The following is a 13,243-nucleotide window of genomic DNA, read 5'->3' as shown; positions in this document are numbered from 1 at the left end:
TGGCGGAGTTGGATACGATATTCTAGCACCACAATGTATTGCTACTTGCTCTGTGCGGGTAGCAGAGGACTTGCCAAAGATCGAGCAGTTGATAGATGACGCTGTATCTCGATATGAGAACATCCATTTAAAGAGGAGGATCATATACCCGCAGCTCTATTTGGATCATGATGTTCCCGGGATGGGCACGATTTCAATCTCCTTCGGGACTGATGTACCGTGGCTGAAGGGGAATCATAAAAGATACCTCTACGGCCCGGGAACTACACAGGTAGCGCATGGAGCAAACGAGCAAATTGGGATTTCAGAGCTCATCGAAAGCGTTCAAGTTCACAAAAGAATAGTGGCCTTTTGTCTACGAGGCTCAAGCCACTGAACTTTTCTTTTTTTCTTTTTTTCTTTTTTTTTTTTTGTTGCGAGGCTTTGCAGAAACTTCAAACGTCAGAGGATGCCAATAGTACATATGCAACCCTCCGAGATTACATAAATTGGAATACTTGCAATACTTCTTATGTACGACTTGGAAAAACGCTCGGATAGCCAAAAGAAATAATAAGTGTTGTTTCCTGGTTTGCCCGAGCAGAAATACTTTTTACATTTTGAAGTGGGAAGCTGTGGAACGAAGCACGCTTCCCACGACCAATTATTCGTATACAGTAAATTAATAGTCGCAGAGGATAATTGGAGAATAAACAAAACCCGTGTCGGGAAATTTCGGAATGGGATCCCTAATATGTTTGGATGGGTGAAGTGTTGGAATCTGCACAGGAATTTGCAGGTAATATGTGAATGGATGTGACAAAATCATCAGGGAGGCCGATAAAAATTATTTACAAGATAGGTCAAGTAGTCCGCCGAAGAAGTGCTTGTTTCTGATCATTTATCAGATTCTGTCTGATTTCATCATGCGATAAACCCTCTTGTGCTGCTCGAGAAGTACCAGTGTGGCAATAGTCTGGGGACCCAAGCGAACAAAGCTAGGTGTCCAGCCGCGGAAAAGCCATCTTGACCCTTCTGACGATATCAAATTTCGCACAATACCAATCACCGAAGTCCTGTCTGACGAGCTCATTAACTGAGTTCTGATGACATCCATTGGGCTTGAAATCGACGTTGCAACCAAACTTGCCATGAGTGATGCAGTGAAATGAATCGAAGGCCTTTCCTCGTTTGTATTGCATAGATTCTGAATGAGCCTTTTGAAAGAATCATAGGATGCCAGTTGACTCGCCGTCATAATTCCAGATCGAAAGCAATTAGGCCACAACCCCTGCCCGAAAGATCGCCAACCTTCAATTCGTTTCATTTGAGCCCAAGCATCGAAGACATTCCGATAGTTACGACGTTGCTGTAGCGGTAATGACCTGTCATTTTGCATTCTTACATTTGCAATATCTGCCGGGGTACCAAAAATAGCGCCAACAAATCCCGATGTTGCGGCCATCATCCCTAGGGTCGGCGTTGAGATGGGTTGGTTATATTTCTTCGCTTGTTGCTTGAGTTCTTCGTAGAGGGCAATGCGAGAAGTACCATAGGTTACTTGGTAAATCAGTATACTGAAACAATACAAACTAGTAAGCGGGAAACGTACATGCTCGCATGAATCCCGCTGTCAGCTATGCCGGACGAATCAGTATCATGTATAGTCAGCACCCATCCAGATTGTCAACGAGTCGTTCTCAATAGCAATTTCACAAATCATACGTGATTGGATATTATCCGTAAATAATAGGTGCGCCAAAATATGCCAGGGAACTTACGCCATGATATAAACCTTTGACTCCCTCTAGATGGACTATTTTAATACCTGTCGCAATTGTACTCTGCCTGGCACCTTCCGGAACGGTCTGCATTCGCACTTTCACTAATTCATCATAGATTTAGAACTTTGAAGGATGAACAGTGAGTTATCGTGGTATTCCTACCAAGATCGAAAGGATGGGAGAATAATACGGCCACGCAGGAAGCAGAGCCACCGAACCATCTCGGGTAAATGAAGTTATCTGTCATGGTTGGGTTGATGCCAGATGTAGCTGCGATCGAGGGACCTCAGAGTGTTGGCAAGAGATCACAAAGGAAATATCTGAGATAACCTACTTAATGCAGACCATTGATACTTTGGTCGCCGACTCTGGCACATTTCCCCATTGATTAAATGTTTCGGTCTTCCCTAACTTTGGGGCCTCGGTAACCCCAAGACGCCTATATGTCCTGTTCTTGTTCCCCGCCTCTTTACGCTGGTCTCGCGCAACCGAAGTACCCGTAGTTCCAGCTGAGTGGACTCAGCTGCTATATTCCTTCTGGCGGTTTTTGAAGGACCAGGAATATTTTCCATTAAATAAATGATAGAATGACTGATGGTTATATGTCTCATGTTGACCGCGCAATGAGGTCGATAAAGAGAATATTTGCACCAGAATAATAGCGAATATAACAAAGCTGCAGCTATAGTTGGAGCAGTGATCATTAAATCGCTTCGTCAACTATCGCGGTTGTATAAAGAAGGTTCTTTATACGACCGGAATATTAATGGGAACTAACGTGCTTGTCGGCATATAATTAATTATGGCGCGATGTCCATTGCGTGCTACCCAAGAAATATTATTTGAATACGCCCATTCCCCAAGAGATAATCCTCCGAGATTATACAACATTTCTGCTACATCCAGGGCCAGCATTGAGAATGGGCAGTATCGCAGCACATCCGTTTCAAAATGTTCCTGCAGGTCGGACAGGTGATTAACTACCCAATCGGATTTCAAGTTTGGTATAATAACCAGGAAATCTAGAGAGCCTAGAAAAACTGGTCAAACAATTCATTGAGGATAAACATCCGAACAAAACCAATCTGCTGGTCGGGGTTTACAAAACAGAGGAAGGGAAAGCGTATAACCAGCCAACTGTCAAAGAGGTCAGAGATGGGAATCGAATGACTCGAGCGCGACAAAGATCCATTCTAAAATGTGTTACAGGCAAAAGCGAGGATTTTCACTGATGGTGACTGGCATCACGAATACCGTCCTTCAGCATTAGGATCTAATAATTATCGGGATTTGAGTACAAAACTGCTCTTTGGACCTAATCATCGTCTCCTGCTAGAGAAAAGGTATAAATTCTCTAATTTGTGCACAAAAAACGATCAAGGGCTAAGCTTCACAGGATTGTTACAACGCAGACTCTGGGTGCAAGTGGTGGATGCCATGTTGGCGCAGTCTTCTTGAGGGATCACTATGGACCATGGAAAAACACAGTTCCAGAGATCTTCCTTCCGAGCGATTCCTGGCGTGAGTTGCTACGCAAATCTACCCTCGAATGAGAGACGAACTAATAATCTCAGTAAACCACCCTTTCGTCTTCGAATCCGCGGGAATCAAGCCGAAATTTCTCCCTTATTTTTCCAGTGAGAGGAATGAATTTGACTTCGAGCGATTTTCCGATGCCGTGGAGTCCTTGCCAGCTCAATCTGTTGTTCTTTTACAGTCGGGAGCACATAATCCAACTGGATGTGATCCTTCTCCAAGTCAGTGGCGAGAGCTCGCTTCGATCTTTATTCGACGTGGGCATTTAGCTTTCGTCGACGCCGCATACCCCGGCTTTGCCTCCGGTGATATCGATGCAGATCTTGAAGGTGTTCGGCTATTTGCCGAACTCGAAGTTCCGCTCATCTTAGTATCAACATATGGGAAGTGCTTCGGACTCTACAGCGAACGTGTTGGAGTTATTTCAATTCTTGTGCCCGATGAAGACGTAGGAAGAAGAATAGAAACACAATTGCGACTTCTGGCCCGAGCAGAGAGTGGAGCACCCCCTGACTTTGGCTCTAGAATCGTTGAAACGGTCTTATCAGATCAAAAATTGGAGCACCAATGGCGACAAGAAGTACGCGGCATGGCAGATGGACTCAAAAGCCGTCGTCATGCACTAAGAAAAGCCCTGGAGGAGCTGAAGACTCCAGGGGATTGGCAGCACATCACTAACCAGAACGGGATGTTTTCGTAAGAGATTCGCTGTGACCGCTGATCCAAAGTGGATTATCTTGCTGACTATTTTTAGATATCTGGGATTATCAGCGCAACAAGTGAACATTCTACAGACAAAGTATCATATCTATGTCCAAGATTCTGGAAGAATATCCATTGCGTCAGTTTGAATTTACCCCTAAACCTGCCTAGGCCTTATCTAACATCTTATAACTCGCAGAGGTCTAAACCGCTTCAATATCGAATATACTGCTTCTAGTATTAGCGCCGCGGTCAAAGCAACAAGCTTGGATTGAGCCTCGGTTCCGAGATAGCTCATGAGGGGAGATATAATCTCTCGCCATGAATTATATGCATTGAAGTTGGCATTCCAGCCATAAATCTCATGGTTACTACACTGTAGTATATAGAGTAGAGGGCAAAGCGAGATCTAACAGATCTGTAGCCCACATTCCAGTCAATTTGTAGTATATCTAAGCTAGACCGTATTCCTTGATTAGCTTCTCAGCGCAGGTTACACCGGTCACGTAGGCTACTGCCTGAACATGGGCATTGACCAGTACAGGGACAACACCCATATCAGCAATCCGGAGATTTTCAATTCCGATGACCTTGAAATCAGGATCAACAACAGCATCAGAGTCTTCTTTCTTGCCCATTTTGACGGTGCCTGTCATGTGCCAGCTGGACGAAATGTTCTGGCGCCAGTATTCAAGCAAATCCTCATCGGACTCTCCCTTAGGCATAGCCAATTCGGCGACATTATCCTTTGTGTAAGACTCATGTTTCGCAACGCGGAAAGAGTCTCGCAGTGCTTCGATTGCAAGTCGACGGTCGAATGGATGAGCGAGGAACTTCGGGTTGAAAAGAAGCGGAGCATCGGGGTCGGACGACTGTAAAGTGACTTCTCCACGAGTCTGAGCATTGAATAGGAAAACCAACAAGCAAGAATAATTCAAGGCCTCATTGGGGAAGTCCGGAATAAACCAATGAATGGGGAAATGGGTAATAACCTCATAGTGTGGAACGGTCTCTTGAAGGAGGTATTTTTGCTCATTTTCGGGGAGCGCTTTGAATTCCGGCGTGGAAATGAGCTGCTTGGTCAATTTGAACCAACCAATTCCCAATTCACAAGCGAACTTTGCCCAGGGACCAGTTCCGCTTTCTTCCCATTCTTTTTTGGCGGCATCCATGGTAGCTTGGGAGCCGTAGAAAGCCTTTCGATCCGTACTGGTATCAGTACGAGTGTTAACCATGGGCACGAAGCAGTGATCACGAAGTCCTTGGCCCACGGCAGGGACATCATGAACGACATCGATGTTATATTGTTTGAGTTGGGCCGCGGGGCCGATTCCTGAATGCATCAGGATACGAGGGTCGTTCAGGGAGCCAGCAGAAAGAATGATTTCCTTGGTGCCGTAGTCTATATACAAAGCCTTGTGAGCACATTGCGTGGCTCTTGAAGTAAGCAACATTAGAGCTGGACAAAATATACTCACATTTCTTGCCGTTTGCCTCAACACCGATGGCCTTCTTTCCTTCCAAGAGGACGCGCTGCACTGGCGAGTTCGTAACGATCGTCAAATTATTCTTTTCGCCGCCAACGACCAAGTCACCTGCGGTGGATCGCAGTCCTTGGTGAGCGGAGTTGATGAGGACTGACATGCCGATGGGGTTGCCAGAATTGTGGTCAGGGTTCAATGGAAAGCCAGCTTTCTCATAAATGTCCAACAGCTCCGGTAAGTCTCTTTCCCATTCGCGGGCAAAACCAACGTGCAATGGACCATCACTGCCGTGATCATTTGCGTCCGGATTGGCATATTTCTTGTCCATTCCCTCAGGGATCTCTCCATGGAAAGTTTCAAGATCCTTCAGTCTTCTCTGAATGCTTGGCCACGCAAAATCCTCGTCATCAACAATCCGCGCCCACTCCTGATAGTCATCACGAGCGCCGACACTGTATACGCCGAAATTAATAGCACTTGATCCTCCCATGCAGCGACCGCGACTGTAGTCGATCTCACGGTTGTTGCAATCCTCCTGTGGGGTTGTCTTGTAACCCCAGTTCATAGACTGATTCTGGAAGGTAATCCATCGCTGCCCATCCACACGAAGATTACGATCTGTCTTCTCCTCGCCAGCTTCTAAAAGAAGCACACTTGGCTTCCCCTTCGAGTTGGCAAGTTTGGCGGCAAGTGCACTGCCAGCAGGGCCACCTAGTGGTAACGTGTCAGTTTCGAAACAATGGGATTGTATTCCGAGCAATAGTAGGCTCTGCGCTCGATCCCCGAAGGAACGTATCTCGTTTTTAGGAAAAAAAGAAACCTTAATGAAAATTAGTTCTGATACTCACTTCCGACAACAATAAACTCAAAGGTCGACATGTTGAGGATTTCACGTTGAGAAATGGATCTGACCCAAACAAAAAGGTGTCAAGAATAGATTTCAGGGACAAGTCAAGTGGGGATTAATTATAACTGCTTTTTTTTATTCGGGGCAACCAGGAATATATACTTTAAACTCACCTTTTTTAGCGACGATCTGACGGAAATGAACCGAGTTGCCCTAATGTTGGGAGATTTTCGTTGGTGGCTGAGCCCCTTGAACTGCAGCCTCGTGGATTAGGGTGTCGGTCAACTGTCCGTATGGAAGAGAACTGGCAGTTTATGGTGAGAATTTCTCCACCAAGTAACCTTTGATGGCTGCCATGGTGGCGCTTGGCGGGCCGACACGAGTCTGCTTCCCCTGTTAATGTGGATATGGTGGAGATTCATGCGTGGAGCAACGATGATCTTCCTGTTTATGGATTGCCCAGTCTATAGACAGCAAGATTCTGACAGCAAAAATCTCTTTATGTGTGGTTCCTGAATGGTTCCAATAGGATTAGTTGATTCACTAGACCGATGATCTTCAAACGGACGGGAGAAGAAATAACAATTCCGAAAATCAGGTTGGATCCTTCTAGGGGTTCGGCTTTCTTATTGTTCCTTTAAGTTTTTTTTTTCTTGATGTAACTCACTCTTGATCTTTCATATTCCACGTCCCTTGAGTAAATCGATCGAGAACGTCCGGGTATGGCGAGTAATGTCGAGGCGTGGGTATTGCTATCTCTAGCATTATTCATAATCATCGTCCGTGCCTGTGTACGGTGGAATCTCGTTGGCCCGGCTAATTTTCAACTCGATGATTATCTGATGCCATTGGCAGGAGTACGTCCACCTCAAGTGCTTGCTTTGTTTGCTATTTGCTAAGCTGACGCCGTACAGATTGTTTTTATATTGGAAACAGTAGCGGCTTATCTTGTGGGTGCCAAATATGAAGGCTTGACCAACAGTTATATGACCGATGAACAACGAAAGACTCTCGATTCAAACTCTAAAGAATGGGCAAACAGAGAAGCTGGAGCAAAGATTCAGATTATTGGCTGGTCGCTATACGTGGCGATCCTCTGGCTGGTCAAGTTTAGTCTGGCGGTCTTCTATTCCCGATTAACGTTCGTTTCATATATAACCCATGATAAGATCGAGTTGAACTGCATATTAATGAAACTGTAGGACTGGTCTCCAAAGTCTTCCCACGCGTGTTCGCATCGCATATGGCATTCTTGGAGTTACATGGATTGCCACGCAACTGTCTCTTCTCTTGTCGTGTCAGCCATTCCATGCATTTTGGCAGATAAACCCAAACCCCGGAGGTACTTATTACGCCCTTCACCAAGTAAAAAGAAGCCCATGGGAAGCTCACCTTTTATGCGCAGCATTTTGTCAGCCTACGAATTCTCCGGTATACGTTTTCGTTGTGGTGATACTAAATATCGTCACTGATATTTATCTTCTCTCAATCCCACTTCCTCTTCTTTGGACAGTAAATATCAGCTTGAAGCGCAAAATCCCTTTGATGGCACTATTCTCTGGAGCTGCATTCGTCATCACCGCATCAATTATTCGTGGTGTCACTATTGTGAGCGTAAGTTATCTCTGGCTACCATCTATACAAAACAATGTTTAACAATGATATCTAGTCTGGCCCGGACGGTGCTTCGGCTGGCTCCAAATGGGCATGCCGGGAGACATTCGTTTCAATTGTGGTCTCAAACCTGCCCATTATCCAGCCACTGCTTCGTCGAGGTTTCAAGAAAATTGGCCTTGCTTCCTTCTTTAGCTCTTCTGCCAAGCCATCGGGCCATTCCTATCCTCTCTCGGGCTTGAAGACTTTGACAAATCGCGGTGATCGTGACACAAAAAAGAGCAAAGTCAACACTGCTGCACCGTCGCATATGCAAGCCTCCGCTTGGGGTAGTGACGAACATATCTTGACAGAGCCTGATCATACCTCGAAGGATATCACTGTTGTTTCGGAAACAGTTGTTCAAAGTGAGCCATGGAGTTGGGAGGAAGCAAGCGCCAGTCACTCAACGACTCCACCGAAAGAATGGAAAAGCCACATGTCTGAACGTTGAAAGCTGGGCAACAACCATCGTGGTTTAATCTGAAAATATACACCATATCAGAAACTCAAATTTACCAAACATACCCGAAGATGGGCACACAATAATAGTGATAAGATCACCCGGATATACTGGAAGATCACAATTAATATTGAAACACCCGGATTATACCATGATTGTCATTCTCTCTTCTCTTATCAAAAATTCCCCGAACTTCGTCAAACGAAGCTCTGTGATTCGAGTAGCATTCTGGCTAAGTTGAATCTATCGCGAGTTCCCTAATTTGTCTTCCTGAGGTTATTCAAACATTCAACGAGAAACCAGTTCGGCAAAACCCCTTAACTCGAGGGACGAAAGTGACGATGTCCTACAACACTTATGAACAATAATCCGAGGCTTCTACCTGAGTAGGATCTACTACATATCTTGCTTATTATTAGAGTAGTGGGGACGCACATGCTATTTCATTTCCAAAAACCTGGTCTAATTTGGGTTATTAAGGTACCTCGATTAATGTAAACAGCGATTCCTAGGCAAAGTTTGTAACATGTTGATGGAGGTGGCTGGCCTTGCTCCGCCAGTATTACTGATATTATCAGTATATTACTTGTGATTGGGTAGTTTAGAATAAATAAGATGCCTTCATGCTAATAAATCTGAGTACCTCCTTCTCAAATATATCGCCTACTCCCGAATACGAGATCGTATGCTAGTAGCATACGAGTAGGTGATATAAACTTGAGCCCATGCTGAAACCATTCAACATAAATAATATTTATACATATAGTATATGTATTTCACTATCTAGCACCGGGCAGCGTTGGAATGGACGAGGCTGGGATGAATTTCCGACCGCACAAAATGTTCACACTTGCGATTGAGTGGCACGAAGATAATTACATAGTAAAATTCCTGTTTAGGTGACTTCACCTCTAATAATTTTCATGTTACATAATGTCTAAGAGTTGAGCGTAGATCAAAAGCATGAATGAGTAGAATGCATTGTCTTCAAATGTGGATCTCGTTCACAGGTCTTTCTGTCCTGTGCTCCAATTAGGATCTGGTCAAAATGATATACAGCATCAGTGGCCACCATTTATTGCACTAATTGAAAAAAAAAAAATAAGAATGCAAATGAATACAGAAAACGGAGAGTTCTGACTGGGCGCTCTAATAATAATTGTTATCTCCAAAGACTGATAGAATTTGGTGTGATCTCATCGCACCATTTGAGAGAGGGTCTACCTGCGTGTGAGTGTGCGCTCGCATGCATTCAACGCATTCGTAAAGAATGGGACTCGCATACCGTAATTATCTACCGGGAATTTGTTCTGCTCACATCTGATAAAACTACCGTGGTATGGATAATCATTTTACATTTGATTTATAAATTGATCCTCAAATTAGATAGTATGCGCGGGTAATTCTTGAAAGGCTCGGTACTATCATAGTATACTTCCGCCAATTAATATGATTTATTTTTGGCTTCCAGTACACTATTGTGAGTGTCTAAAATGGACAAAATCCATAAATTGTGATCTTTTCAACTCTTTTCAACAAATTACCCTATGTTCTTTCGGCAATAGAATGAAGTATCGGGAGAATATCGGAGAGCTGTACATACAAATTGCGTCAAGTGCGAAAGTAGACCGGTTACGCATCCGACAGTCGGAAATCACCGCCAGAACAAGACTGTCAACCCATCGTCTGTTCAAGTCTCGCTTACTTGTCTGTGCTGTGGTCATTTCGGCTTAGAACGGACCTTAAATGTGGACCCTTTTCGATTGACCTGCCAAATAGGAACATATATAGTGGGTCTACTGGGTCTCCCGTGAAGTCTGTGGCAATGGCTTGATGCTGGCTTGCTTAAGACTGCTCCATAGCGCCACATGGGTGAGGCTCATGGTTGGCCAACACGCAAGTTTGGCCCTATGGGTCTTTCTTTCATTATCTAATTCATAATGTGATACTGTGAAAAGATTTTCCTTATATTTGCCCATGCATCTCATCCCCTGGGAAGTTTTCTTTTCTGCTCGTGCTTCCCTTTACCCCAGAGTCAACTTGAAACAGTTGCATACCTCCACTTTTTTTTTTTAACGGTGGCAACATATTCATATATTCCCCATTGCATTCTTAGAGCATTGTGCTTCTGGGCTTTGCATTCGACACTTCATCATCTCCAGCATTCTGGCTACATCTTTTGACCCCTTCCAGATTGTATAGTTTCACATCATCAAAGAAACTTGATACTCAGCAATCTCGCAAAGAAGAAATCACGAATTTTCGAAAGTAGCTACTAATAGGCGTCTTTCAAAACCCGTTGCGACATTTCGACATATACGAAAATCCCATTGCGCATCTATTTATTGACAGTAGCGCCTTGTGACCCGGATCTTCGACAGCCATTGCACCAGCATCGTTTGATTATTTCCAATAGCGCCAATAGCAGCATTCATCCATCACCATTGCGCCAAAAAAAAAGAGACCATTGACTTTCTTCCACGCGCCTCGATTAATCAGTTATCCAATCGCGACAAACCCGGCCATTCAAGATGTTAGATTTTAACTTCAAAGACCTCGTCAAGAACCGAGAGCGTCGTCAATTCCCCGAAGTCGTGGTGCCCCTCGAACGTACCCCTGCGCCTACCAAGGACGAAGGATCCATCACCAGCCTTGACCGGGCTTCTAGCCAAGAAAATGGCTCTGGAGCTGGTCCTCAGAAGCGTAGCACACTGACTTTGGAATCTCTCCGTGAGGAAATTGACTCATCAATCTCTGCCTCAGGTCACAACACTGTCTATGATCGTATGTTACAACATGATATCCAACTTGGTTGCTCTCTCCGGACTTAGATTGGCTTCGCATTCGCCAGCCTTGCTGAACTTATCAAAGAAATTCCCCGAGCGCCATCCCTTATCAATTGAGATCTAGATTTCTGACCCCACATCACAGGGAAAGCAAAGATCATCAACAGAGCCATCCAGGATATCGGCATGGGTCGTTATCAATGGGGCCTGTTCGTTCTCTGCGGTATGGGCTGGGTTGCCGATAACCTTTGGTTGCAGGTACATCAAGAAGTTTCTTTTGGTACAATTTTTGAACCTAATGGGCTAATTATGCATAGGGTGTTGCCCTCACTTTGACCCCTGTCGCTATGGAGTTTGGTGTCTCTGACAACTACTCTCGTTTCGCTACCTGCTCGCTCTTCGTTGGTCTGATTGTTGGTGCCTCATTCTGGGGTATTGCCTCTGATGCCATTGGTCGTCGTCCGGCTTTCAATTGTACACTGTTTCTGTGCGGTACCTTCGGTCTTGCCGCGGGTGGTGGTAACAGCTGGGTTGCGTAAGTTCTCCAGCTATACATACTGCAAGAAAGTGCTGAGACTGACATCAAAAATAGCGTTTGTGCTTTGTACGCCTGCCTTGGCCTCGGTGTTGGTGGTAATTTACCTGTTGATGCAGCTGTTTTCCTTGAGTGCTTGCCTCCAAACTCCGCCAACATCCTGAGTGGTCTCGCTACCTGGTGGTCTGTCGGTACTTTGATTGCCAGTATGCTTGCGTGGGCTTTCATTCCAAACTTCTCATGCTCCGACTACGCCACTTGTACCAAGGCAAACAACTGGGGCTGGAGATATCTGGTTCTGTCTCTCGGTGCCATTACCTTCTGCATGTTCCTCTGCCGATTCTTCCTGTTCACTCTCTACGAGTCCCCGAAGTTCCTAGTTTCTCGCGGGCGCCAAGATGAGGCTGTTGCTGCAGTTCAAGGCATTGCGCATAAGAACAAGACTACAACTTGGCTCACTGAGGAAATTCTCAACGAGATTGGCGGGTACCCGGAGGAGACTGAGAAGCAGTCCTTGAGCACCATTGAAATCATTCAGAGATCTCTTGAGAGATTCTCCGTTCAGCAGATCAAGCCTCTTTTCCGGACCAAGAAGCTTGGTATCTCCAGTATGTGTCACGCAAACCTTTATTGATGGATTCTATGGATTCTAGGATACTAACGTGCGGGACAGCTATCCTGATCTGGTTCTGCTGGACTACCATTGGTATGGGTTACACCCTCTTCAACGCCTTTTTGCCCCAGTACCTGAGCGCCAACTCCTCGGAATACATCACCTACCGCAACTATGCCATCACCGCTGTGTGTGGCATTCCGGGTCCTCTTGTCGCCTGGTTCATGGTTGATATTCCTTACATCGGCCGAAAGGGCACGATGGCTTTCTCAACTATGGTCACTGGCGTCCTTCTCTTCTGCTTCACAGCTTCTAAAGATCCTAATGTTCAACTTGTCTGCTCGTCTCTGGAGGCTTTCTTCCAGATGATCATGTACGGTGTGTTGTACGCTTACACTCCTGAGGTCTTCCCTGCTCCCAACCGAGGTACTGGTTCCGGTATTGCCAGCTGCTTGAACCGTATTGCGGGTTTGATGGCCCCGATCATTGGAATTTATGCCAGTACCGAACCCTCCGCCCCCATCTACGCGGCCGGTGCTCTCCTGCTGGCTGCCTTCGTCGCGATGCTCTTCCTGCCCATTGAGACTCGCGGCAAGCAGACGATGTAAATTGGAAAATATATACCCCCCCACAGGCACCACATTGCCGTGCCTTTCTTCCCATGTCCAGCATAGCGATGCCCATATTATCTGCATATAAGCATGTTCTAATCTATCCGATAGAACATATCGGCGATAGATTCAAAATTTCTAGTGGAAGGAAAGGCCATAGAAAACAAATAAATCATTTCTTATTCAATATTCACATATCACCGCTTCTAAACCCCGGACGCCCCGAGTTATAAATCGAAGGTTTAAACGA

General features: G+C 45.3%; 5 protein-coding genes across 5 annotated transcripts; 3 read left to right on the top strand and 2 right to left on the bottom strand.

The window, feature by feature from the left end:
- Nucleotides 1-883: 883 nt before the first annotated feature.
- N7469_001443 (uncharacterized protein) lies at nt 884-2,010 on the bottom strand (the record flags this gene model as incomplete). The annotated part of the gene is made up of 4 exons (XM_056640363.1): nt 884-1,539; nt 1,592-1,616; nt 1,761-1,864; nt 1,926-2,010. 4 exons carry the CDS (start codon nt 2,008-2,010, stop codon nt 884-886), a joined length of 870 nt encoding a protein of 289 aa, XP_056506120.1.
- Nucleotides 2,011-2,683: 673 nt separating this feature from the next.
- On the top strand, nt 2,684-4,276 carry N7469_001442 (uncharacterized protein; the record flags this gene model as incomplete). The annotated part of the gene is made up of 7 exons (XM_056640362.1): nt 2,684-2,735; nt 2,790-2,911; nt 2,973-3,106; nt 3,160-3,284; nt 3,338-3,995; nt 4,054-4,140; nt 4,201-4,276. The coding sequence occupies 7 exons, from the start codon at nt 2,684-2,686 to the stop codon at nt 4,274-4,276; spliced, it is 1,254 nt and encodes a 417-aa protein (XP_056506119.1).
- A 177-nt stretch (nt 4,277-4,453) lies between these two features.
- N7469_001441 (GMC family oxidoreductase) lies at nt 4,454-6,364 on the bottom strand (the record flags this gene model as incomplete). The annotated part of the gene is made up of 3 exons (XM_056640361.1): nt 4,454-5,403; nt 5,480-6,196; nt 6,334-6,364. 3 exons carry the CDS (start codon nt 6,362-6,364, stop codon nt 4,454-4,456), a joined length of 1,698 nt encoding a protein of 565 aa, XP_056506118.1.
- Nucleotides 6,365-7,054: 690 nt separating this feature from the next.
- Nucleotides 7,055-8,439, top strand: N7469_001440 (uncharacterized protein; the record flags this gene model as incomplete). The annotated part of the gene is made up of 5 exons (XM_056640360.1): nt 7,055-7,189; nt 7,247-7,473; nt 7,535-7,674; nt 7,738-7,946; nt 8,002-8,439. The coding sequence occupies 5 exons, from the start codon at nt 7,055-7,057 to the stop codon at nt 8,437-8,439; spliced, it is 1,149 nt and encodes a 382-aa protein (XP_056506117.1).
- Nucleotides 8,440-10,979: 2,540 nt separating this feature from the next.
- N7469_001439 (uncharacterized protein) lies at nt 10,980-12,990 on the top strand (the record flags this gene model as incomplete). Its single annotated transcript, XM_056640359.1, has 5 exons — nt 10,980-11,232; nt 11,380-11,492; nt 11,552-11,769; nt 11,827-12,377; nt 12,443-12,990. The coding sequence occupies 5 exons, from the start codon at nt 10,980-10,982 to the stop codon at nt 12,988-12,990; spliced, it is 1,683 nt and encodes a 560-aa protein (XP_056506116.1).
- Nucleotides 12,991-13,243: the final 253 nt, after the last annotated feature.

Source organism: Penicillium citrinum (genome assembly GCF_028827155.1).
Source record: "Penicillium citrinum strain IBT 23319 chromosome Unknown utg000001l:1.0-4955037.0:1.0-4956770.0, whole genome shotgun sequence".
Classification (NCBI taxonomy): domain Eukaryota; kingdom Fungi; phylum Ascomycota; class Eurotiomycetes; order Eurotiales; family Aspergillaceae; genus Penicillium; species Penicillium citrinum.
The sequence above is the reverse complement of the archived record's forward strand: the minus strand, read 5'-3'. Positions and strand labels throughout refer to the sequence as shown.